Source organism: Rousettus aegyptiacus, unplaced genomic scaffold, assembly GCF_014176215.1.
Source record: "Rousettus aegyptiacus isolate mRouAeg1 unplaced genomic scaffold, mRouAeg1.p scaffold_m13_p_17, whole genome shotgun sequence".
Lineage (NCBI taxonomy): Eukaryota > Metazoa > Chordata > Mammalia > Chiroptera > Pteropodidae > Rousettus > Rousettus aegyptiacus.
The window spans coordinates 11567753-11593146 of record NW_023416292.1 but is presented as its reverse complement, the minus strand read 5'-3'; the positions used below and the strand labels follow the sequence as shown (position 1 = coordinate 11593146).

Below are 25394 nucleotides of genomic sequence, written 5' to 3'. Positions count from 1 at the left end.
AACAAACAAACCGATTAAACAATGGGCAGAGGATCTGAATAGACATTTTCCCAAAGATATGCAAATGGCTACCTGGCAGATGAAAAGATGTTCAACATCACTAATTATTAGGGGAATGCAAATCAAAACCACAATATCACCTCATAACTATTAGAAATAGCTATTCTAAAAAGCCAAGAAATAATAAGAGTTGGAGAAGATGTGAAATAAGGGAACCCTTATAATACTGTTGATGGGAATGTAAATTGGTGCAGCCACTACTGAATACGGTATGAAGATGCCTCAGAAAATTAAGAATAAAACTACCATATGATTTAGCTATTCCAGTTCTGATTATTTTTTCAAAGAAAGTTAAAACACTAATTTGAAAAGATATATATATACCCCTCTGTTCACTATAGCATTTTTTACAATAGACAAGATATGGAAACAACTTAAGTGTCTATCAATGGATGAATGGATAAAGATGATGTGGCGTGTGTGTGTTTTAGGTAAGAACCCATTTAGAAGCACCGGAGAAGAACTCCACCTCTCAACATAGCAATGCCACATCTGTTAGTCTTAGGTCTTTCTTTAGCAGTTAATATTTTGACATCAAAAATGAATTTAACTTTGACTGATAGAATTTTCTGTGTAAAACCGAAGAAACCATTTTCTATTTTGTTCTCTTTCTTTTTTTAAAATGCAGTTCGACCAACCATATCCAACAGTGGCAGCCACCCTACTGAAATCATTGTGACTCAAGGGAAGAGTATTTCCTTAGAGTGTGAAGTGCAGGGTATTCCTCAACCAACAGTGACTTGGATGAAAGATGGCCGCCCCTTGACCAAGGGAAGGGGAATAGAGATATTGAATGAAGGTCACATCCTTCAGCTGAAGAATATTCAAGTATCTGACACAGGCCGTTATGTGTGTGTGGCTGTAAATGTAGCAGGCATGACCGACAGAAAATACGACTTAAGTGTACATAGTAAGTGTAAATAATAAGCTCAATATGTCTGTTCATTGGCTGATATAATCTGTAGCATCCTGGACAGGAGATAAAGGCCTTGAGTGTTGAGTCTTTTATTTATAGTCTATTGTTTTCTGCATACACACCACTTCTCTAGAACAATCTCATCACTTATTCTTCTGTAACTTACCTATCATTTCTTACCTTGCCGAAAGAAGCATGTATTGAATATTATTTTAAGAAAGCACATAGTGAAGTAGATAATTGTCTTCAAGTACTTCTCATCGAGTTCTACCCCAACTACTATTTGATTCTGTGTTTTCCAAATCAGCTCTCTTGGCTAGTATAAAGCTAGGTCCCTGAGAGCTTACTGACTCAGCATCAGTTGGTCATGAGTTATACTGGAGTCAGCTTTAATATTCTCATCAGTGAGTCATAAATATGCATATGAATAAGCTAAACATCATATTCTCAGGGACACCTATTTGTATGCATAGAATTTGAATTGAAATTTTTAAATATGTAAAAACGATGGTACATCTAATAGCCTTATGACTTGAATTTAGTCGACTCGAACAAAATCCAGTTTTACTGTCCTCTACTTTGCAGCCAATGTATGAGCCAAAGCTTTAAGGAATCTGAATGTAAACGAGCAAAGGAGTCAGTCTTAAGTATCTTTTGTTAGATTATTTTAATTTTTAGATTATAATTATTTGTTAGAAAATCCTGCCTATAAGAAGGTCATGAATCCATATTAGAGGTTTACCGAAAAGATGAATGATTCATAGAAAGAAAGTCACTCACCACCATTAGAATAACAATATGTAAGTCATTTATTGCTATCAGTGGGGAAAAGGTGACATTTTTACTCTCAGGAATGTTACACTAAAAATATTACTACAAATAGTAAGATCAATGATGTGAATGTTTATTTTGTTTACTGTTGATTAGTATATGGAAGTCTTATTAGTAACAGTAAACAGTTCAGGATTTAGTACTTGATATATATTGACTACCCTCCTTTGCTTTTCTTATTTGTTTTGTTTTATCTTACAGCCCCTCCAAGCATCATGGGAAACCTTGGGACACCTGAAAATATCAGTGTGGTAGAGAAGAACTCAGTGTCCCTGACTTGTGAAGCTTCAGGAATTCCCTTACCTTCAATTGCCTGGCTTAAAGATGGGTGGCCCATCAGCCTAAGCAGTTCTGTGAGAATTCTCTCAGGTAGAAGAAATTCTCCTAGTCTAATAATTGGATTATCTTCATATGGCCATAATTTCTCCTTCTTTCTCATCTTTTCCTGTTTTATATTTCTTTTTGATTTGCTGCTTACAATAATACTAACTGATCATATTAGGGGAGAAATATGTAGAAGGACATCAGAAATTACATGAAAAGGGGAAGATCTCTAAATTATTTCTAGATCCTTTTAAATGGAATCTTGACAATAGCTTATTCTTTAAATCATGGTGCATCAGGGCATTCATACTACCATAAGTACTAACCAATTTGAAAAGTGAAAAATGAAAAGACATGCTAAAATTGAGTCTAGAGTGATTCATCTTATATAATATACTTCCAAACCAACAATTTCAACTTATTTATAACTCTAATCTGAGTGAATTTTATATTTCCAGGATGGGATAGTTTGCTATGAGCTAAGATTTCCTTATTATTGTAAAAGAGATATCAGCTTATTCTACATCTAATTGTGTAGGAGATCTATTAGCTTGTCCTTTATGGATCAGAGGGGTCTTGGGACATGCCATGGAAATCTGCACTTTGTCCCTTTTAATAATGACTTGAATACAACTAAGAAGACTCTTGCTGAGTTTATGGTTAATAAAAAGCTTAGATACTTAACAAAATAGCTAATGTGTTAAAAGAAAGCATCCAAATTTAAACATACCTCATGCTAGAACTTTTGAGTCAAACCTAACAAAATAAAAGTTAAATTAATGCCTGCATTTAAGTTCAAAAACCAGTGATGAAAATTAGGGTGAGATATAGCTTCAGAATTCTTCATAGAAAAAGATCTCTGAATTCTGTTATTCATTTATTATGCATTAACGGTGTAATGTGATTATCAAGCAAATAAATGAAACATTTTGCCACTTTAACAAAATGTATTTTCACCATTGAGAAAAGTAAGAGACCAACTGTACTGTGGACTTATCTCACTCATTATGAAAACCAGAAGAAGGATTTATTGACAATATTTATAAAGGAGGGTAACCATGTTGATAAATAATTACAAAGTAATTTGTCTGATTATAATGAACCTGGAAAATAAGCCTTATGTAACCTTATAGTTACGTAGTGATAATTAAATTTAAATACTTGAAGAGCTGTTGTATAGGAAAGGAGTTATGTTGGTTCTGTTTAGTTCCAGGAGTAGAAAGTAATGGGACCGATTTGGATCTGAATATAAAGTTGTGTGTGTGTGTGTGTGTGTGTGTGTGTGTGTGTGTGTGTGTTAGTGTGTGTGTGTGTGTGTCAAGATGAGCTATTGTAAGAAGTAGTGAGCTCCCTGGCCCTAAATTTGTTCAGAGTTTAAATCCCTACGTTTGACAGCTTTTCATAAAAGATTCTTACCCAGTGTTTGAATTAGATCTATATATCCTAAGGTCCCTATGTTTCTTCAAGATCTCATTCTATAAATGATGGGAACTCAATGAAGAATGTACATTGCTATTAACCTCATTTATTGCCTATCATACTAGATTTATGACCCCATGCAAGTTACTCGACTTTGCTAAATTCAGTTTCTTTGCTGGTAAAGTGAAGATATTAATAGAATTTACCTCTTAGGGTTTTTGTAAGGATGAGATGAGTTAATGTACATAGAACAGTTAGCATAGTGCCTGCTTATGTGTAGGCATCCAATACATGTTTGTCGTTATTGCCGTAGACAGGCTGGGAAGAGGATTGTGGTCTCCACGGCCTGGGAGACATCCCTGTACCCTCACTATGATGCTTTCATTTTCATAGGACTCCCAGGCTGTGTTGGGTGTAGGAAATCATAGTCATGGCAAACATTCTATTACAATTTGGTTACCCTAAAACCTGAACACATTATCTTCTCATCTTGAAATTATCTTCATATTTCTTTTTTTTACTTTTTTTCTAATATTCAATTGCTGAAAAAGTGGGAGTTCATGTTAAACATAGTAACTACATCAGAGCTCCTGGAAATCAAAAAGGCAAGATAGAGCAATGTGCTCTGGCTTATTATAGATAGACAGGAGTGGTCTTTTGGTTCTATTTTGTTTTGTTTTGCTTGACTAGCAGCTGGAGATCCCTGAGGGAACACAGTAAAAATATTTCACCTTGTGGTGCTGCCAATGGAGTCATCCAGTTTTACAGTCTGAACATGTGTATTGTGCAACAGATGAATGAGAATCAAATGAATGGCATATGACTTGCGTGGTCCGCAGTCTGCTGCACACTTCTGTTTCATTAAGATTGGTCCTCCTGAGACTTTAAGTGCAGCCCTTCTGAAAGCAATATTTTGATGAAGTCTCTATTATTGTGATGAAGTTATATGCCAAGAAGAAATAACTGCTATAAAAATTTAATAGGTACAAGAACCGTCTCCGTATAAGTAACTGTCAGACCCTTTTTTGTTTTTCACTGGATTAAGTGAGAAGACCAGGAAACAGAGAAAAGAAAGATCATGAGACTTATGAGGTTGAGGTTTGCAGAGCCAGCAGTGACTCATAAAATGTTAGATTGTTTTAATATCTCTCAACTGGAATCATATTATGGTTTCACCAGTCTGAAGTAGCAATGAGCGCTTGAATCTTTTCTTAATTACCGTAAGTCTTTGACATGTTTAGATAATTTCTATATTCAGTGTTGCTTACATAAATTCAATCGGGGGAATAAGCTTTGTTTGTTTACATAAGGTACTACTAAGTCCGAGGATGGGAAAGTTGCTTATTGGAAAAGCTCAACGACAGCTTATGTTTACAAAAAGACAGTAGATGGACACTCCTGATGAATCCAGGTCCAGGTGGAGATTTACATGAAAATTTCATGTTTAACCATGTCGGTCTTTTTTTTTTTTTTTTTTTTAGTTCAAATTCAGGGTACTAAGCAAAAATAACACCAGCCAGAAAATTATGATAAAATCTAAGACATGTTGCACATCTTTACTTCTAGTCAACTCCCCGGATGGTTTCGCGGACCCTCCCCAGTGCATCTCAGCTCCCCCGCAGGCTTCGTTTCAGTCTTGTTTGCCGGTTCTTCCCTCTCCCTTCACCTTAAAGGGAGTTTTCCTCCAAATTATACCCTTCAGCATATCAGAGTTTCAGTCTCAGTCTACATCCATTTATTGGATGAAGAATCTCTTCAGACAAAACATTACATTTACATAGAAGTTCAGAATATAAAAGAAACGCAAGCAGAGTTACACCATTGAATGAGGTGACCCTCCCCCGCACACACCCCTAAACTTTGATATAAATAATTTTAGGATTCCATGAAACTCAATTGAAAACTGGTGGTCAGACATCCTGGGTTCATCCATCCCTTAAATGTTGTTGTTACTTACATCTGGGTTGCTGACGTGGTCATCTTTCTTATATTCCCAGTTCTATGTTCCATGGCAAACGGGGAACCTTTTTATAAATGTCCTATCACAGTTATCTTTTAAAGCACAAATCAGATCAAGACCTTTTTGTTCATACACTTCATATTTTTTAGTGCAGCAGTCCTCAACCTTTTTGGCATCGGGGACCAGTTCACCTATGAGAGTCTAAAGCCTGATGATCTGAGGTGGAGCTGAGGCAGTGATGCTAGCGCTGGGGAGCGGCTGCAGATAGAGATGTAGCTTCACTCCCTTGCCCACCGCTTGCCTCCTGCTGTGTGGCCCAGTACCTAACAGGCCACGGACCTGTACCAGTCCGCAGCCCAGAGGTTGGGGACCCCAGCTTTAGTGAACACAGTAAGGTCTAGATTCCTTAGCATCGCATTCAAGGGCCCACAGAATCTGGCCATACTCCATCTATCCTCATTTGTGACCATTCTCTCCAACTGCTCTGCTTAAGGTACCACACTCACGTCTACTCTGTACCTCTGTATCCTCATTCATATTCCATCTACAGTGGAGGCTCTCAAATCCTCCGTGTGTTAAAGTATGTTAACCTTTTATGGTTATGTTCAAATGTCACCCCTGTGAAACTCCGTTTCTTGCTTGCTATCACTTAACATTGTATTTAATTTTTTATTCATCGACCCAAAAAATTCTTCTGAATTATCTATTCTGTTTCATAGAGGCTAAAAGTATGTGATTTATTTTTTTAAAAGTTTGACATAAATTCATTTAAAGGCCTTTGAAGCACATTGATTAAATTTTACCTAAATTAAACACCACTTGGACAACTTATAAAGTTTCAGATTTCTTTTTGAGTCATCTGGTGTTTTTCTTCTCCAGGAGGTAGGACTCTGCGGTTGATACAGACCAGAATAGAAGATGCCGGCCAATATACTTGTATCGTAAGAAATGCAGCTGGTGAAGAAAGAAAAGTCTTTGGACTTTCAGTATTAGGTATTTATACAATTTGCATATCTAGAAAAAAATCCGATTGGCTAACATACATTCTGGAATGAGAATTTAAATTAATCTACAGCTTGATCCCACATTTATGTGTTCTTTGGCCCCTGGACTGTCACAGTTAATAAGAATTCAATGCTAGAATTATTTAGAGGCAAATAAATGAAATGCCATATCTTGTGAGTTCACAGTTGTTCAACAATATTCTAAGACCCTGGTAACTTACTTAATGCGAGTGCTTATTAGAGTTATAGTGGGAAAAATAAATGTCTAATAAATGTTCTTATTCACTGACTTGTTGACATTTTATCCAGGCTTTAGGATTTACATTACAACAAAATTCATTGTGTTTTTAAATTCATAACATATAACTTTACAGTATATCTTAAAGTTAGAATCGATCAAAATAATATTATGACATTATTCTAGTAATCCAATAATGAGAATTTGGGGATTTGCTTTAAGTTATAGCTTAATAAAAACATAAACTTAGATGCCTATAAAATTATTAAAATTGTTACTTTTTCTATCTTTTTTAGTACCACCTAGCATTGTGGGTGAAAATACATTGGAAGATGTGAAGGTAAAAGAGAAACAGAGTATTACACTGACTTGTGAAGTGACAGGTAAGGGGCTCAGCTCTCGAACTGTCCCCCCACTTAATAATTATTCATTCCCTCTGCTACATATCCGAGTCGAGAAAACATCAAGCTGCTGTAATATGCATTTGAAATTGAATTTTAGGCCAGCATATAGAAATATAGGAAGAAGTCTCTTAGTTTCTACGTAGATAAAAAAAAAGAAATTTCCTCATAGAAGAGAGGGAGGGAGGAAGAGAGGGAGGGAGGGAAGGAGAGAAAGCCTCACATTGGCCTTTGCTATTAATTCAATAAATTACTGTATTTAAAAAAAAATCTACTGTTTGTATGTATGGTTTTCCTGCCCTACCTCTTTCTTTTCCATTTCCTTCACTGTCGATTAAAGGTTGTACCTTCCTTTCCTTTTCCTACTTTCTTAAATTTTATTTCAGAGACATAGGTAGGAGTTTTGATGAAAAGATGGCGTTATTCCTAGTGAGGATTACCGAAAAAACAAAATTGTCACCTTTTTTGTTAATATGTTTAATTTCTTCTTCTTCTTCTTCTTCTTCTTCTTCTTCTTCTTCTTCTTCTTCTTCTTCTTCTTCTTCTTCTTCTTCTTCTCCTCCTCCTCCTCCTCCTCCTCCTCCTCCTCCTCCTCCTCCTCCTCCTCCTCTTCCTCCTCCTCCTCCTCCTCTTCCTCCTTTTTAGCTTAAAGTTTATGTTGTCTGATATAAGTATAGCTACCCCCGCTTTCTTTTACTATTTTCTTGAAATATCTTTATACTCTGTGTGTCTTTAAAGCTAAAAAGAGTTTCTTACAGGAAGCATATTGTTGCATCTTGGTTTTTTAATTCATTCTCTATCTTTTGATTGGAGATTTTAATTCATTTACATTTAAAGGATATGGATAGGTGAGGACTCATATTTATATGGATAGGCAAGGACTTACTCTTGCCATTTTGTTCATTGTTTTGTGATTATTTTATAGATCCTTTGTTCCTTGCTTCTTATCTCGCTCTTTTTTGGGTGTGATTGATGACTTGGAAATTCACTGATTCTTTCTCCTGTTAGGTCAAGTCTGCTATTGAAGCTCTCTTTTAAATTCTTCAGTTCAGTCATTGTTTTCTTCAGCTCTAGGATTTGTTTTGTTTTGTTTTAATGATGATTTCTATTTCTTTGTTGAAATTCTCATTTTGTTCATGCATTGCTCTCCTAATTTTGTTGTCTATAAACTTCTTTAAGAGGGCTGTTCTAAGTTCTCTGTCAGACAGTTCATACATCTGTGTTTCTTTAGAGTCAGTTATTGAGCTTTATTAGTTTCCCTTGATTGTGTCATGTTTACCTGACTTTTTATGTTGGTATCTGTGTGTTTGAGTAAAGGGTCTCCTCTTTCAGACTTTATAGGTTCATTTCAACAGAGACAGTCAGTCCTTCAACAGTTAACTCAGCTTGGTGTTCTAGACAGGTTAGCTCGTGGTGTCCTTGGACAGGTGGAGCTTTCTGTCAGATTCTTTATTTTTGTGAAGCCACTGCCTGAGCTGTGAGGTCAGGGTGGAGTTGACATTGACCGGGAACAGCTGGACAGGACTGCTAGCTTTATTCCCTGCCCAAATGCAGCTGTAGAATAGGCTCCATGGTTGCCCGGATTTTCTGGTTGAACTCAGTATTTGGGCAGACTTGTGAATTTCCTTCCCTGCCTGGGCAGGGCCATGAAACGTGTACCACAACCAGTGCAGCTGAGTTTTCCAGTTTTACTATAATTTCATCCTAGCCTTCTTTCCTAACACAACTTGCCTTTATGGTTTTAAAATTAAATTTAAAAAAATTATTTGAGTAATTTAAAATTTAATATTTAACATAAGTCCCATGTTAAAATAAATATAAAAGACATTTCTCCTATGCGCTATAAATATGAGAGGAATGATTACTATATGTGTTTTCCTATCTATGCTGGAATTCTGATACAAACTCAAAATATCTGCTTGTTGAGTTATTTAAAGATTTTTCTTTTTTATAGCTTTCTCTCAAAAATAGAAAATATTCTTTTAAAATTTAATATGAATGCAAAGGTATTTTTGAGTAATAATTTTATTAAAATGCTACTCTGTTTTTTTTAAGTGTATTTTGCTATGAAAATACTTAATTGTAATAGTCTAAGGTATGATAAGACAGAAAAACTAATTTAGAATTCTTTTACTTATGTATGAAAACTAATCTTCATTTGAAAATTATTTATAATCTATGTGTGTTTTTAAAATTATAGCATGATCGCTATTATAAATTAGGTTATATTTGCAAATTTATTTTGGAATGAATGGTTACTGTATGTTTTTAGAAGTGGGATGTTTAAAAAGGCGGATGAATGAAATTCTTTCTTTGAGTTATCACTTGTAGACATGTGATTATGTTACAGCTCTCAGGAATGGCTTTTTCTTATAGGAAATCCCATGCCAGTAATAACATGGCACAAAGATGGGCAACTCCTTCAAGAAGATGACACCCATCACATTATGTCTGGTGGCCGTTTTCTTCAGATTACCAATGCGCAAGTGTCACACACTGGGAGATACACATGTTTGGCTTCTAATACGGCTGGTGACAGGAGCAAAAGTTTCAGTCTCAACGTGCTGGGTGGGTATATTTGGAATATGTACTAAGTACCAGGTACTGTATTTTATGCTGGAAGCACAACTATGAACAAGATCAACGTTAAATATGCAGTAGTAAAGGATATACGTATGATGGTCAAAGAGAAGCAGCTCGCCAGCGAAAGAGGCTTAACCTGAGATATTTTATCCATTCTTCGTGGGACTCTGTCATTGTTGGTAATTGTCCATACTGAATTCGATGTTTGGTAGCTGTGATGAAGGAGAGCAGATGCAGAGAAGCCCACCACGGTTTTATGCTTGCTGATGAGTGATAGTGAATGAACACAGTTTCCTGTAAGGTGGAAGGATTAGAACAAAACAAAACAGCTTAAAATACTTTTATTTTAGAAGTGTGCTTCTCCTTGTCTTAAAGCACATCTTCTCTCCTTCCCGTCACCAACTCATGTAGCAGTACTGTAAGCAGAATATCTTCCACTGGGGTGAGCATCTACTTTAGATTTTATTTTTTCACATAATATGCTGCTCCTTCCTCCTGCTCATCTCATTTCTTTTACCTTCTAACTACTACTAATACTATGAGGCTCACTCTGAGATCCCTTTGTAAAGGAGGCGTTCCTCGGTGAGTTCTCATGCTACCCCTCAGATGGGATTGAATGCTATGCCTCCATATCCTGCATCAGAATTCCCATCATTACCCTGTTTACATTGTGTTATGATCCGTTTTTATGTGTCGTTTTCATTACCCTCTGCATTTTTTGAGGTTCTCACTGCTTTCGTGTGGAATAAGAACAATAATCAGCTGTTTTTTATAATTGTTAGCAAATAGAATCACACAGTAGAAATGCCCATATAAAGAAATTTCTAGATGTATTTTTTTTAATTAAATTTTAAACCTTTTTTTTAGTATCTCCTACAATTACTGGCGTCGATAGCGATGGCAGCCCTGAAGATGTCACCGTTATCCTTAACAGCCCCACATCTCTGGTCTGTGAAGCTTATTCATATCCTCCAGCTACCATCACCTGGTTTAAGGATGGGACTCCCTTAGAATCCAACCGAAATATCCGTATTCTTCCAGGTAAGCAGTTTATTTCGGATGCCCAAACTGCATTTGCGCCACTTACTATTGTTTATTTTTTAATAAAAAGTATTTGTGTTGTTGATCATGTTATGTTCCGTTGACATTTTAATTTTTTTTATTATTTGTATATATCTTATCATCTAAGGTACCTGAAGTTACTTTTTGAAATACCAATAAGGTATCTAAATAAAAAGGCAAGTAAGTAAATACCATGATGTAATTAATTTCTAAAATATATTATGTGGAGTGCCAAAAAAAAGGGTAGAAATTTATTTTTTGTTGAATTGAACCTTGAAAAAAAATGAATATTTAGATTGAGTTTATTTATTACGCTTCAATACCGTATATATGAAAATAGAAAGAATTAAAAAGTGTGATCACTGGCTTTAAGAAATTTACAGTCTTATGTGGAAGAGACATAAAATGTGTGAAAGTTAATTAACAACATGAATCCATGAATAATCGTGGGTTATGAATAGTCATGGATATGATTAATGTGGCAGTGACAAGTTTTATAAGAATTCAAAAGAGGAATGGCCACCATGGGCTGAAGTGGTTAGGAATTGCTTTATTCAAGTCAGAACTTGAACAAGACCTTAAAGAAAGTTGTAGAATTTTGTTGGTTGGAAATGAGTTGGTTTGAAAAGACTTCATATCCATCAGGATGACTCGTGCAGCAAAGGTCCAAAGTGAGAATGACTTCTCTATGTAATAACAGTTAGATCCCTTACCTCTCAATTGAATAGAGACATTGTGTGTGTGTGTGTGTGTGTGTGTGTGTGTGTGTGTGTGTGTAGCAGGGGTGGGTAGGAGACTCTGGTTTTGGATACCTGGATTAAAGAGTTTTGACTTTATACTTTAGTCAATTGAAAACCACTACAAATTGTTAAGGGAAAAAGTACCATAATAAAAACTATGTTTTAGGAAGATCGGTCTCTACCGATAGGCCAGGTAGATGAGAGGAAGAAGGTAACTAAGGCAGAAGACCTATTTATGAAGAGTGTAATAGGGATTCCAGCTAGAGACCTCATGGGAAAGTCAGAATGAGCATGAGATAATCCTCACAAAGGACCGCTGAGGACTTAGTGACTGTCCTCGGCCACCATGCTGTGCCCATCTGTATTACAGTTTGTCTTGAAATGTCAAAGATCTATTACAGAACTGGCATAGAGAAGAAGAAATATATTAATAGTAAGAACTGAAACCCTGGTACTTTGTGCGTTCTCTGCTGCCACTGTGACTTCAGAGATTCTTTGGTGTTCCATGATTTTTCAGGAGGTAGGACTCTGCAGATCCTAAATGCACAGGAGGACGATGCTGGAAGATACTCTTGTGTAGCCACTAATGAGGCGGGGGAAATGATAAAGCATTATGAAGTGAAAGTCTACAGTAAGTGCTGAAAGAACACTATGTTTCATATTTTCCCCGAGTTGTCTAACATTTTTAATCATATTTTTCATTATGGGTTCATAATTATTTATATTCATTATTAAAGTTGATTGTTTATACCGCTTGCTTCATTAAGATAGATAATGAATTGAGTATTGTGCCCAGGACCTCAACTGTTTAAAGATGTAAAGAACCCACTCAATCTTCCCACTGACCTCTTGGAGAACTCGTCAGTGGAACGTCTTTAAGTTTCTCTATCTTTCCTTCTACTTAACCCAGAGAATTACCCTCTGGGCTAAGTTATAGTACTTTCATGCACAAAACTGTTATTTAAATACATATACTCTAATCAGCAGCCTAGAATAAGTTCATCAATGACTTTGGGCTGATCTGCTGTGCACTGACTTATAAATAAAAAGCAAAGCTAATACTACTATTCATAGTGCCTACATTTCAGGATTTTGTTTTTGTTTGTTTTCTCATTTAAAAAGGAAGAGTATCTTTCTGATTGTCTTTTTTTTAAAACAATCCCTTTAATGACCTGTACATTGCATTTTTTTATGTCATACTCAGACTCTATCTGGAGATCTGATACAAATGAAACTGTTCTGTGAAGGACATTAGCCTTATCGGCAGGATTATAACGATGAAGGGAGAATGATATTTTACTTCACGTTCTTTATCTGAACACTAGCCTTTCATAAGATGCTAACTTGAGTCCTAGATGGGAAGGGAGCATAGAAAATCCCTCAGTCCCTCGTTTTCTTGTTAAGTGATCCTCAGTGTGATTTCCGTGGTATTCCACGTATTGAAAAGAACCAATGTGTAATTCATTAATATATGTTTTTCTGCAGTTCCACCCATAATCAATAAAGGGGACCTCTTGGGGCCAGGTCTTTCCCCTAAAGAAGTGAAGATCAAAGTAAACACCACCCTGACCTTGGAATGCGAAGCTTATGCAATTCCTTCTGCCTCTCTCAGCTGGTACAAGGATGGACAGGCCAGTCACAAGATTTTTCATTTGCCAATGGTTTATTAAAGACTAAAATGGTCTCTTAAATAGTAGTAGTAGTGACAATAATAATAGTAAAAATAATCAGACACAAATAACTCAGGGAATCAATGTGACCTTAAAACAAGTACAATCCCATACTCAGAATATAAAACTGTAAAAAATCTTGAACCATATTCAACAATATTGGTATTATTCCATCAGTGAAAAGTTTGAAGGATTATCTTTTGTACGTTAGAAGCTGTTTATGAAATCCAGCCACCTTCCCACTGGGAAATGGGTTTTGTGTTTCGTGGTTTTGCAGAGTAGGTAAACTTTGTAGAGAAGAAACAAAAACAGTGCTAAACCAGATTATTATGACAGGCATAACATGGGTACTGAGTCTAAACACCTTTAACTCTTTTACAAGATGAAGGGGAAAAGCTAAATGCGATGATTAAATAGATGCCCGATACAATTAACTAGGGGCAATGAGAAACTTTAAATAAGAGGCACATCTGTCAGTTCTCATTTCTCAGTCAACTTGTTTTCCTCCACATAGGTTTTAAAGAATTGTACTGGTGTTTTAGACCAAAATAGATTTTCTCGGCTGCTGTTAACACTGTGCTTAATACAGATGTGACACAGCTAAGCCTCTCTTTGTCCTGTTTTACACATAATCAGGCAAATGGTCAGTTAAATCCAGTTGTAGAACTTCAATTCTGAGTCATGATTTAAGATGCAGAAAGATATGGCTTTATTTTTTCAGATCACAGATGGATTTTGCAATACTGGCAGCTAGAAAAAATCATCTCTTATAAAATAAGCAAGTTTCATCTGGAAACCATTGCAAAGGAAAAATATGGAACTCCCACCATGTTCTGTTTACAGTTTCTTTTCTGACTACGTGCACACTTCATGGTACAATATCAAACCTCTCTGAGTTTACTTGGAAACAAATAGTTCCTTTCTCCTTTGAAATCTTATTTCTAATTTTATCTAAAGCCTTTTTATTCATTGTAGTTATTACACACACACACACACACACACACACACACACACACACACACACAAATTGGATAATGGCTAAAATTGCACTAGAAATGAAGCAGTTTGGGGTTTTAAAATTTCATAATAAATAGAAGTTAAAATACAGTTTCAAATTCAAACTTTGAAATTGACCCGATTGTGATACTTTAAGCTGCTAAATATTTTAGGGTTTTGGATTGGTCCCCTAGAATATGTACAAAAAATACTGGTTTATGTTTATTTTCCATATCCTTTCTTCTGTTATTTCATTTTTCAGATAAGCAACACTATTTGAGCAAAAAAGTTTTTGAGGACAGTACCACCAAGAATATTGGCAGCGTTAGTCACAATAAGTTTTGATAGAATCTTCGAGCTTTATTTGTTCATGCTCTGAAGTTTTTCTCTTAGCATAGAAATTTTAAATCGTGCTATTTTTATATGTGATGTAATACTAATAATGATCCATTGCGTCCAAAATTATTTAGCAAGCATACTATACTATTGGACAGGCACTGTTTTAGATGGGGAAGATACAGATTTTAAGGAAACAGAGAAAGATCTCTGTTCATATGAAGCTTTGGGAGATAAAAGCTTAAACAGACAAACCTGTAAAACATGACCTGTGCCAGCAGGGGTAGATGTTACGGAGAAAAGATAGTCAGGATAAAGAAAAGTGAGTAGGGGGAGTGTGATCTCTTATTTATAAAAGGAAGGCTGTACTGATGAGTTAATATTTGAGCAGAAACCAAGAAAGTGAAGAAAACAGAAATAAGATATCTGAGGGGTAAATATGTTAAAGTAGAATTTCAAGGCAAAGACCCTAAGACATTTTGGCTGGAATGTAGTGATTCCTATGAACACTAAAGAAGATGTGAGTGGAAGGCCTTTATTCTGTGGGAAACCACTGGAAACTTTTGAATGCAAAAGTGTTACAATCTGACTTAAGGTTTTAAAAGGATCACATTGCTTCTGTATTGGGAGAAGAAATAGGGAGTTCTGATTTGAATGATTGCAGTGGCCCGGAAGAGAGATGGTAGTTGCTTGGATGAAAGTGGTAAGCAAGATGTGAGGGAAAGACATGAGTCCAGGGTTTTGCACGAGATCGCTAGGAGAGTGAAAAAAAAGAGGTCCGAGGATTAAGCCCGGAAGCACTTCTACATTTAGAGGTTGTAGGGCAGAGAATGAAGTGTCCCAACAGATAAGGGAAAAAAGGTATATCAAAATGAAAACAAATTAAACTGTGTTAATTGTCATTGAGAATTGACCAGTAAATTTAGCAACATAGGTGTCATTTGTGACCTTGACAGAATCATTCTGATCAAGTAGAGACAGTAAAAGTCTGATTGGAGCAGATTCAATAAAAGATGGAAGGTGATGGAGACAACAAATGTCGAAAACATTTTTAAGTCATTTGGCTTTTAAGTAGAAAAATGCGGAAGTAGGCTGCAGTCTAAAGAGTTTTCTTTTAGTGGGGGAAGTTGTTCAATACTGTATGCAGATTCAAATAATCTGATGGAAAAGAAGAAATTGCTGATAATGTCGGTAAGAGCAGACAAGTTGCTAGAGGGATGTCTGTGATTAGACCAGGGGATGCTTGGCATGGACAGAGTCTGGTATTAACCAGGGTTAGGGTTTTCCCAGGGGAGTAAAATAAAGATAAAGGGACAAAGGAGTCGAGAGTTTATGCAAGGAGGGATTGCCGTAATAGATCTCCTTTGGGTCAGGAAGAGAGTGAAAGGCAGTGACAATATTGCAAGGTCAGGAGAGTGTGAGTCCTCTCATGGGGTCAAAAAATTATTGAGTTTGGGATCCTAGAGGAATTGACTTAGAAAGTTAAGAGGTGGCAGTCAAGAGAGTGAGAAGTTGAAACTGAGATTACAAAGTAGTGTAGTTATTGGTAATTATAAAATCTAGGTATGATTCACCTATTGAGTGACTAAGAGGGTTGGGAGCAAAAAAAAAAAAAATAGAGGAGAGGTAGTTGAGGAGCCAAGCGCACACAGCATTGGAGGATTATCTTTGTGGGTATTGAAATCATAAAGAATTATAAGAAAAGTATCATTACAAGGAATGGCATTGAGCTAAGAGCTAAAATAAGAAGAAATTTAGTGTAAATGGAAATGTGTAGAAGATGAGAAATGTCCTTTTAAGTGTAGGAAATATTATTAATAAAACATCATAATGTAAGTATCTGTAAGTTAATGTTCCATTAAGTATAATAATACTTTCAATAAAACATTATATTGTAAATATATCTAGGTTAAGATTTCTCATTTATGAAGTATTGATGTTTCTGAATAAGCTGATTTTAGATTAAATCGGACTATGTTAATGTACTCAATCTTTCATTAAAAACGCTAACTTTTTTTACAAAATCATCATAAAAGATTATGCTTTTTAAATACAATGTGGCATCAAACTAAAAATACTTTTTTCCAAAAATGGATAAATGGGAATGGTACCTAAGAACTTTTTTTTAATTATAAAATATATATAAATGTACCATCCAGAAAGACTTGGCAGAGATGTAAACTATATAAGCTATATATTTTAATAAATAAAAACATAATCACTCAAAAACAATCTGTTTAATCAAATTAATTAAATTATCATTATCTCACATAAAATTTTATTTTCATTAACAAAGCATAAAAAGTATCAACTGCATGATCTCTTCAAGGATTTATAAGAGTACTGAATGCTAAAATTATTATAATTGAATCACAGCCTCTTAAATCAGACGATCATGTTAATATTGCTGCAAATGGACACACACTTCAAATAAAGGAGGCTCAAATATCAGACACTGGAAGATATACTTGTGTGGCCTCTAATATTGCAGGTGAAGATGAGCTGGATTTTGATGTGAATATACAAGGTAATACTAATATACTTACGGTATATCACTTAACTTATATGATATGTCAAAGCAAGTTGAAAAGATTTGACTTGTTTTATTTTAAGTAGTTTTTTTTTCTGTTGACAATAATATAAATTAAAGAAAACTTGGATTTGAGAAATTAACAAAGAAAATAATTGTATTACTTAGGATTATTTTTATTATTTTTATGTGTTTCCTTTTGATATTTTTCTTTCTGATATATTTTCATAAGTGTATGCTGCATTTACAAATTAGGACTATAATACACACTTCTCTGTTACATTAGCTTTCCACCAATATTATATCATGAATTTTTTTTTTAAATAACATTTACACGGAAAGCAAAAAGATAAAGTACAGAATTTAAAGTAGTCAGACTTGGAATAAAATGGTGATTTAGGTTCCTACAAGCTTCGCGACTTGGTCTAATTACCTAAATATTTTAAACCCATTTCCTTGCTTTTAACATTAATGCCTTACAGAATTGTAGTATTAAATATGAAAAATTATGTAAAACTCTTAGAAAAATGCTTAAGAAATGATACCTGCTATTGACTGTTATTGATATTGTTACTCTCAACATCATTTTTTTCAAGTTATTTTAATTTTTGTTGTTAAATATGTTACACACATGAAGATATATAAAATATAAGCATACAGTTAACAGAATATATGAAATTAAAGACTGCATACACCGGTTTAAGAAATTTACATCACAAGACTCTTACCGAATGTTGATCCTCCCTGTTCACGCCACCCCTTCACGCCTCACAGAGATGATCACTTTCCTGAAATATCTGTAAATCACAGCCATGTAGGCGTCACCAATTTTCAACATCATTTTTGACAACTATATCTGTTTTATCAGTTGAATATCCAAATATCTATGTAACCAGTCTCCTGTTGTTGAGCATCTGGATTGTTTCCTAGTTTTCACTGAACATTTTTATTCATAAAACTTTCGTACATCTTTAACTTTTCGTAAGTTTCTAATAGTGGAAATTTTAGGACACATGTTGTATGCCTTTTTAATGCTTTTGATGTACAGACAAATTGCCTCCTAGAAAGTTCATACTTGTCCCCCAGAAAAGTTCGAGAATGTCCTATTATTTTTGTTCATGGACTTATTTTAATTTCGATTGTGTAACTTTAACTTTCTTAGACAAATTATTGCGAAATGCTCTCAATTGAGCCATTATTTTTTAGTGATTCCTCAAAATGCACTTTTCCTGCTATGATTATATTCCTTAGCCATGCTTATTTTAGCGGGTCCTTCCTGAGAACAGGCCCCTTTATCTTCTAAGCACCAGAGCCTTTTTACTGGAAGGGAGAGCATTCTGAGCCCCATATTTATTGTTCTTGCACATGAGAACCAGCTCCAACATCTGCTTTTTTTGGCTAACAGTAGGATTGGTAGGTGTATAAATACTTGAAAATATTTTCACATTGTCTAATTTACTACATTTACAAATCACTCTTGTGAGAACACAGCCAAGATCTTTGTTTAATGGATTGACAGCGGCATTCATATGTGTCCAAAATTCCTTGTCTTTCCTCCATAGTTCCTCCCAGTTTTCAGAAACTCTGGGAAATAGGAAACATGCTGGATACTGGCAGGAGCGGCGAAGCCAAGGATGTGATCATCAACAATCCCATTTCTCTTTACTGTGAGACAAGTGCTGCTCCCCCGCCTACACTGACGTGGTACAAAGATGGCCGTCCTCTGACATCGAGCGACAGGGTGTTGATTTTACCAGGTAAAGACTCCTAAGACTAGGGCAAAAATCTGAATCTCTGCCAAATGTGTTTCTTCTCCTTTATTAGGCCAGTTCAATTGATCAACTTCCTGGCCATGTAATTTAACTGATACAGGCTACCGAAAGCCACTGGTATCCATGTAGCTTTAAGCTAGGAGAATCGATGTTAATCGAATCAAATTTGACACAGCATAGAACACCTTGGTTAATTTTCACGTCTACTACAGGATCATTCTATCACCTTAAGAAAGTGCTTTTGCGTCCTTGCGTCTCTTTTTCTAATAGTGTGATGAAATAATCAGTTTGATTTCTACACATTGTTAATGATAAATTTTAAAATGTATTTGTAAATAGTTGCTACTCAGTTTGTTAAATATATTTTATCACAAATCAATAGTAAGTACTATTAGTTTCAAATATTTTAGTTATTACATGGTTTACAGCTGGAAAAGGAGATGTTTAAATTGTAAAATAATACTATTTTCAAAATATTCAAATAGGCTTATAAAGATTTATCAGATTGTACACTTAAGGTCAGCGCATTCTACTGCTTGTAAATTTAATCTAAATAAAAGAATATCTTGAAAAAAAGGGAGAGTAGACTAAATAGAAATGACAGCTAAATGTAATAGGCAATTGTAAATTGGATCTGAGTTTGGGAAAAAATAGCTATGAAAGACAATACTATAATAATAAAGAAATGTTGGTATGGACTATAGATTCAATAGTAGTTTTGTACTGATTTTAAATTTTCCAATTTTGATCATCGTGCTATAGTTATATAAGGGATTATTCTTGTTTTTATAAAATACAGATTTATGGGTATTTAAGGGTATAAGTACACAGTGTCTGCAACTTACAAATGTCTCAAAAAAGATTATGTATATATAAAATAGATCATACACTGTGGTAGACAAAGGCAAAACAAATGGAATGAAATATAAATAGTTGATAAGCCTATGTAAAAAATTTTTATAGAATTATTATAAATTTTCTCTAAGTTTGAAATTACATAAGCTTGAAAAATTAAAATACACAGTTATTCTTTCAAGAATGTATGTAGAATGGTATATGTTATGCCTTTTATATCCTTGGCTATTATTTTCTCAAACCACTACTTGCATCAAAATGTGTATAAACTTTTTTTACCTGCGTTCAAAACCATAAAAGCAAGAATAACTACGTTAGTGACATTTCACATGGAACACAATAAGGGGCAATAATACATCGTTTCTTATAAAACCAGTATGTAAGATTAAAACTGAACCATTGGATGAAGTAAGAACCTTGAAAGAAAATGTAAGGAAGTCATTAGACCTGAAAAGTTGTATCTCTGTTTATGGCCATTGTTCGCTGTAAGATTTATAGAGGTAAACATATCGGGATATGTTTTCAGGAGGGCGAGTATTGCAGATTCCCAGGGCTAAAGTAGAGGATGCTGGGAGATACACATGTGTGGCTGTGAATGAGGCTGGAGAAGATTCCCTTCAGTATGACGTCCGTGTGCTCCGTGAGTTTGTTTGCTTTTGTCTATTATACATTCTTTCACTGAACAGTATTATTGAGGAACTAATGTGTGCAAGATGTTGCTCTAAGCATCTTAAAGACTGTCAAGATAATGAGAAACTGATAGTTCTCCCAAGGAGTTCATTGTCATACAAATTGAGAGCACATTAGTTAGGGCTCCTGAAGTATCAAAATATCAAGTAACAAACTGGCTTACACCGAGAGAAAGAGAGAGAGAGAGAGAGAGAGAGAGAGAGAGAGAGAGAGAGACAGAGAGAGACAGAGAGACAGAGACAGAGAGACAGAGAGACAGACAGAGAGAGACAGAAAGAGAGAGAGAGAGAGAGAGAAAATATATTCATTCATGAACCTGATAGTTCAAAACAGGTCACCTGGACTTTTCTTTTTCTCTTAGCTTTGTTTTTCCCTATTAACGTTACCCTTGCATGGAGTATCTCTTTGGATGGCAAGTCGTCCCCTTGAAACTATAGTCTTACATCTTCCTAGTTTCACACCAAATGAGAACTTTTCTTTCCCAGTATTTACTACTGAAGTCAAGTGTGAATTACATATCCAACCACGAACCAATTACAGAAGCCAAGAACCTAATCAATAAGGCCTAGTTCATATGTCCCACCTTGGGCCACAGTCATCTCCTTCTGAATCCAGGGGCCGAGAGTGGAAGAAGCATTGTACTTTTAAAGGAAATGAGAAGTGATGTTCCTAGAAGCAGAAACAAATAAATGTTCCCATTAGAAGAGGTCAAGCTAGAAAAGCAGCAGTGGGAATATATGAGAAGCAGTCGGTGTGGAAGATTTTATAGAGGAAGAGATTAAATGATAGGAAGTATTGGACTCTTGTCTCAGAGTATAAGATGACTCTAAGATTTTTATCCTGGGTGATTAAGAAAATGGTAGCAAGATTAATAAAAACAGAAGACCTAGGAAAACAATATGATTCGGGAAGAAGGAAATCGATTTCATTTTGGACATGTTGAATTTGGCATGGTTTCAAAACACTTAGGTAAAATACTGCATGGGCCGTTGTAAGGAAATAAGGAACTACATACAGCACAGGAGAGAACCGAGCGAGGAGTATAGAGTTGAGAGTTATTCGCAAATCAGCAATATTCAAAGACTTGAGATTTCCAGCAGGAAAGGTTACAGATAGAGTAGGAGAAGATCAAAAGAGGATCATTTACAAGTAGGAGACAGGAAAAGGAAAACAGCTAGAGGAGAAACGATCTGAGTCAATGAAAATCAGTAAACTACCATGTCACAGAATCCAAGGCATAGTAAAGGTTATCAATAAGTGGGTTTAGTGTCGAATGCTGAAACAAGTTTAAGAAAATAAAAGTGGGAAAAGGCCACTGGCTTTGAAACTAAGAGTTCGTTGGTGAAATTCAAATAATCAATTTAGATAGTATGGTGTGGTACAAAGGCACAGAACAAAGGGATAAATAGTAAGCAAGTAATCAGAAAGGAAAGGAAACAGATGTTGAGTGCTCTTAAGACATTTTGCAGAGAAAGGAAGATGTGGAATAGAGTTTTAGGATAAGCAGCTTCTTTGAAAAACTTGTTTAAGAGAGATTGGAGCTTGCTTATGGACCAAAGAAAATGATTCAAGAGAAGGGGACGAATTAAAGTTGTGTGTGTGTGTGTGTGTGTGTGTGTGTGTGTGTGTGTGTGTGTGTGTGTAGGGAGTAGGGATTAATGGAGCAAGGTTCTAGATCAGGTATAAAAGGTGAAAAATGCAGTCAGGAACCAAAGGGGTAAATTGGCCTTTCCTGGTAATGGATTCCCATTCGTGGGAATGTTAAGAAAGGGAATATGAGGATGCAGATGAGATGTATTTAGTCCTCTCCTTAAGTGTGAGAATAAAGTAAACAGTGGCAGGGATGGTATTTGGACCTATGAGAAGTAGAAAATGTTAGCGGTTGTCACTATGGAGGATGTGACAGACAGTTCGGCATTGCTTTCTGCAGCCAGCCTCAGTAACCTGGGGACAGAGGTAGAAAATATAGAAGATGTGGCCTAAGGTTGGGGATGGGGGTGAGGGAGCCTATGAGGATGTGCCACAAGGTACGCACTGTGGACGCACTTGAGGGCTAGAGAGCATAAAATGTTCAGTGAGACAGACCATCACTGAAGTCACCCACCGTGAGGTCTGGGCAGGGCAAGAGAAAAAAATGAGCACGGAGGGAGGCTGAAAGACTGATTATAAGGCGGGAAGAGAAGAAGAGCTGGAATTTTCAGTGCAAGCAAAGAGCAGCTTATGACAGAAGCCCCAAAAAGAGGTAAAAACAGAATAACACAAGTTCAAAACACATTTATTTGACAAATATCTGTTAATCACCCACTGTGTGCCAGGCACTGTGCTATAGGCACTGTAGATATAGCAGTGAATATGGTAGACATCAGTCCTTCTTCAGGAAGCTTATACACCTGCAGAGGGAAGAGGTGTTATTGTTGAATGGTCCAATGTATGGCTGTCTATGGCTGGCCAATGTAGAGTGTAGGTAAAACTAATCAGGATGGGATGAGTCATCAACATAGATTTTAAAGTCTACAAGGTAGTGATAAGGAAAAAGAAAAGGGATGAAAAGACAATTAAAATTAGTGCTAGCATAATTAAGAACCACAAAGGTGTATCATAGACCACCTAGTTTAATAAGACCTAAGTTTGGAAAGAGTTTAGTTTAGGACAGAGTGGAAGGGTCTGATAAAGAAACAAGTTAGTGTAGTTTGGAAGGACTGGGATTCTTCTGTTCAATTGAAATGGAATTTAGGGATTGGGTAGTCAAGGGAGGCTGGCTGTTCATGCCTTCAGGCAGTTATTCTTAATTGGAGGAAGTTGCAAAGCATGTTGGAGGCGAGATTAGAGAGGTGGAACAAAGCAAGAATAATGAACTGGCGAAATTAGAGGGGTTTCACAATGTTTGATGCTCACCTTTTAGGTACCACTGAGAACAGTTCTAAGTGATGTAACCCAGCAGGTAGGGAGTGGCAGGTGGGTGGGACAGATCAGGATTAGCTTTGGTGGAGACCTTTACAGGTCAGACCTTGGACTTGTAGTAGACCTCTTGGTATCTCCAATGGTAGTGCTGACTCCAGGCCAAAGTTGAAGAAAACATAGACTCTTTATGTCCCAACATTTTATTTGATTAGTTTTCATGGTGTGGGGCTAGTGATAGCCTCATTTAATCTGAAATTCAAGTTTATTATTTACTAATCAGTTTGAGTTACATATTTTATGTTAACGGGAAGTATAGTAAAAATTACATAACTTTAAATATGAAAATATGCATTCAAAATAACATTGAAATTCTATCATTGCCTTGTAGCCTTGATTATTTTCTTTACAGACTTTCAGTTTAGTTTTTGAGACATAAATACCACAAGACTTCATCTACATTAAACATACAGTCTTTACCAATTGCTAAAGCTATAGTACATTTTAAGAGAGTGAAACATAAAATAAGCTTTCAAAACAAAACACAGATTATGTACTGTGAAAAAGAATTTCTGCATTTGCAAAAGCAGCCAACACATGTGTTCCTAGTTTATGTAGCATTTCCGTTTTTAAAACTATGGGTAATATGTGATGTTTCATGGCTAAGTAGTCTAACATAAAGTAGACGTGAACCTGGATTCTACGGTAGTATTTTAAATGAGGATAAATATACGTAGGAAAATCTGGAGCGTGAATTCTCAAACTAGCATTCATGAGGATTACCCTGAGACCTCGTTAAAACACGAAATTCCCAGCCCCTTTTAGGGATGCCAATTGAAGAGGTCCAAGGCGACCCCCAAAATTTGCATTTCCAACCAAGCTCAGAGGGGACGCCGATGCTGTGACCACTGGTCCTGGAGCTGGGGAAACACACTTTGAGTAGGTCGGACAGTTCCCTTCTGTGGCCAGATGTGTGCACTTTAAATACACTATAAGGATGTAATTTATCCGTCTTGTCTAGATAGCCGAATAGGCTTAACTGTTAGTTTGTGCAGGTGCTTGAAACCCAGAGGGCAAAGTGAAAGGGCCGAGAGAGACGGCAGGACAAGACAAACTATGCAAGAGACTAGTCCAGGGTAGGTGAAGAGAAGGAATAGAGTACATCCAAATCCGTGTAATTTTTATTATAACCATAATCGATTACCGTATAATGTTACTTGAGGATCATGGTTTCTTCATCAAATTTTGCTCTTTTATTAGCCAATACTTTTTATAGTCGTCAGAAAACTAGAATAATATAGAAAAGACCTTGTTTCCTGTCATTATCTCTTTGTTGCAATCACTCATCAGTGCCACCAATTATCAAGGGAGCAGATGTGGCTGTCCCTGCAGAGGTCACCGTGCTGGTGAACAAGAGCGTGCTGATGGAGTGCTCATCCAGTGGCAGCCCCGTGCCGAGGAACTCCTGGCAGAAAGATGGGCAGCCCCTGCCGGAAGATGAGCATCATCAGCTCCTGTCTAGCGGCAGAATTCTGCAGGTAAAAGTAAAAAAAATCTGATTTTAAAATAGCTGGTCAACCTTGTATTTTGTTACTGTCTTTTTGACTTTAAAAATAATTTTATCGGTTGATAAATATTATATTTTTAGAAATAATCATAAAGAAAATATAAAATTTTATAAAATTCTTCTTCCTTATTTTATTCCCACTATCAGAGGTGACCACTATTAACAGTTCCTTGTGAATCTTCCAGAAATTGTCTGTACGTTCAAAATACACACATACATACATACACACACATACACACCCATACACACGTATCTACACACATATACACATATACATATACACACATACACACATACCTCAGTTTACTATAATGTGGCCTTTGTGATAGCAACCACATTATCAGCAAATTATTAGAATCTTTTTTGTTCCATACTTCTGATGGTAAAATTCCAGATTCCCTGGAGATTAAAATTGGTCCTCTATTAGCAAAGAATCGATAATAACATAATAATAAGGGAAACTATATAAATATCCTGAATTGTTCACTAATGGACATATCTATATTTTTTTCAAGTATCTTAAAAGGAAATTAGGCACTTGT

The 25394-nt window shown here is 35.8% G+C and overlaps 1 protein-coding gene across 5 annotated transcripts in view; it reads left to right on the top strand.

The window, feature by feature from the left end:
* The window catches only part of HMCN1 (hemicentin 1), a 482162-nt gene that overhangs the window by 365291 nt on the left and 91477 nt on the right, over positions 1-25394 (top strand). For all 5 annotated transcript variants that reach the window (XM_036234516.1, XM_036234517.1, XM_036234518.1 and 2 more), the window contains 12 exons: positions 689-970; positions 2009-2176; positions 6390-6503; positions 7049-7135; positions 9530-9721; positions 10604-10777; positions 12056-12169; positions 13024-13169; positions 16917-17067; positions 18633-18827; positions 20224-20337; positions 24636-24823. In XM_036234516.1, the coding sequence (XP_036090409.1) occupies positions 689-970; positions 2009-2176; positions 6390-6503; positions 7049-7135; positions 9530-9721; positions 10604-10777; positions 12056-12169; positions 13024-13169; positions 16917-17067; positions 18633-18827; positions 20224-20337; positions 24636-24823 (1925 nt within the window). The remainder of the gene's footprint in view (positions 1-688; positions 971-2008; positions 2177-6389; positions 6504-7048; positions 7136-9529; positions 9722-10603; positions 10778-12055; positions 12170-13023; positions 13170-16916; positions 17068-18632; positions 18828-20223; positions 20338-24635; positions 24824-25394) is intronic.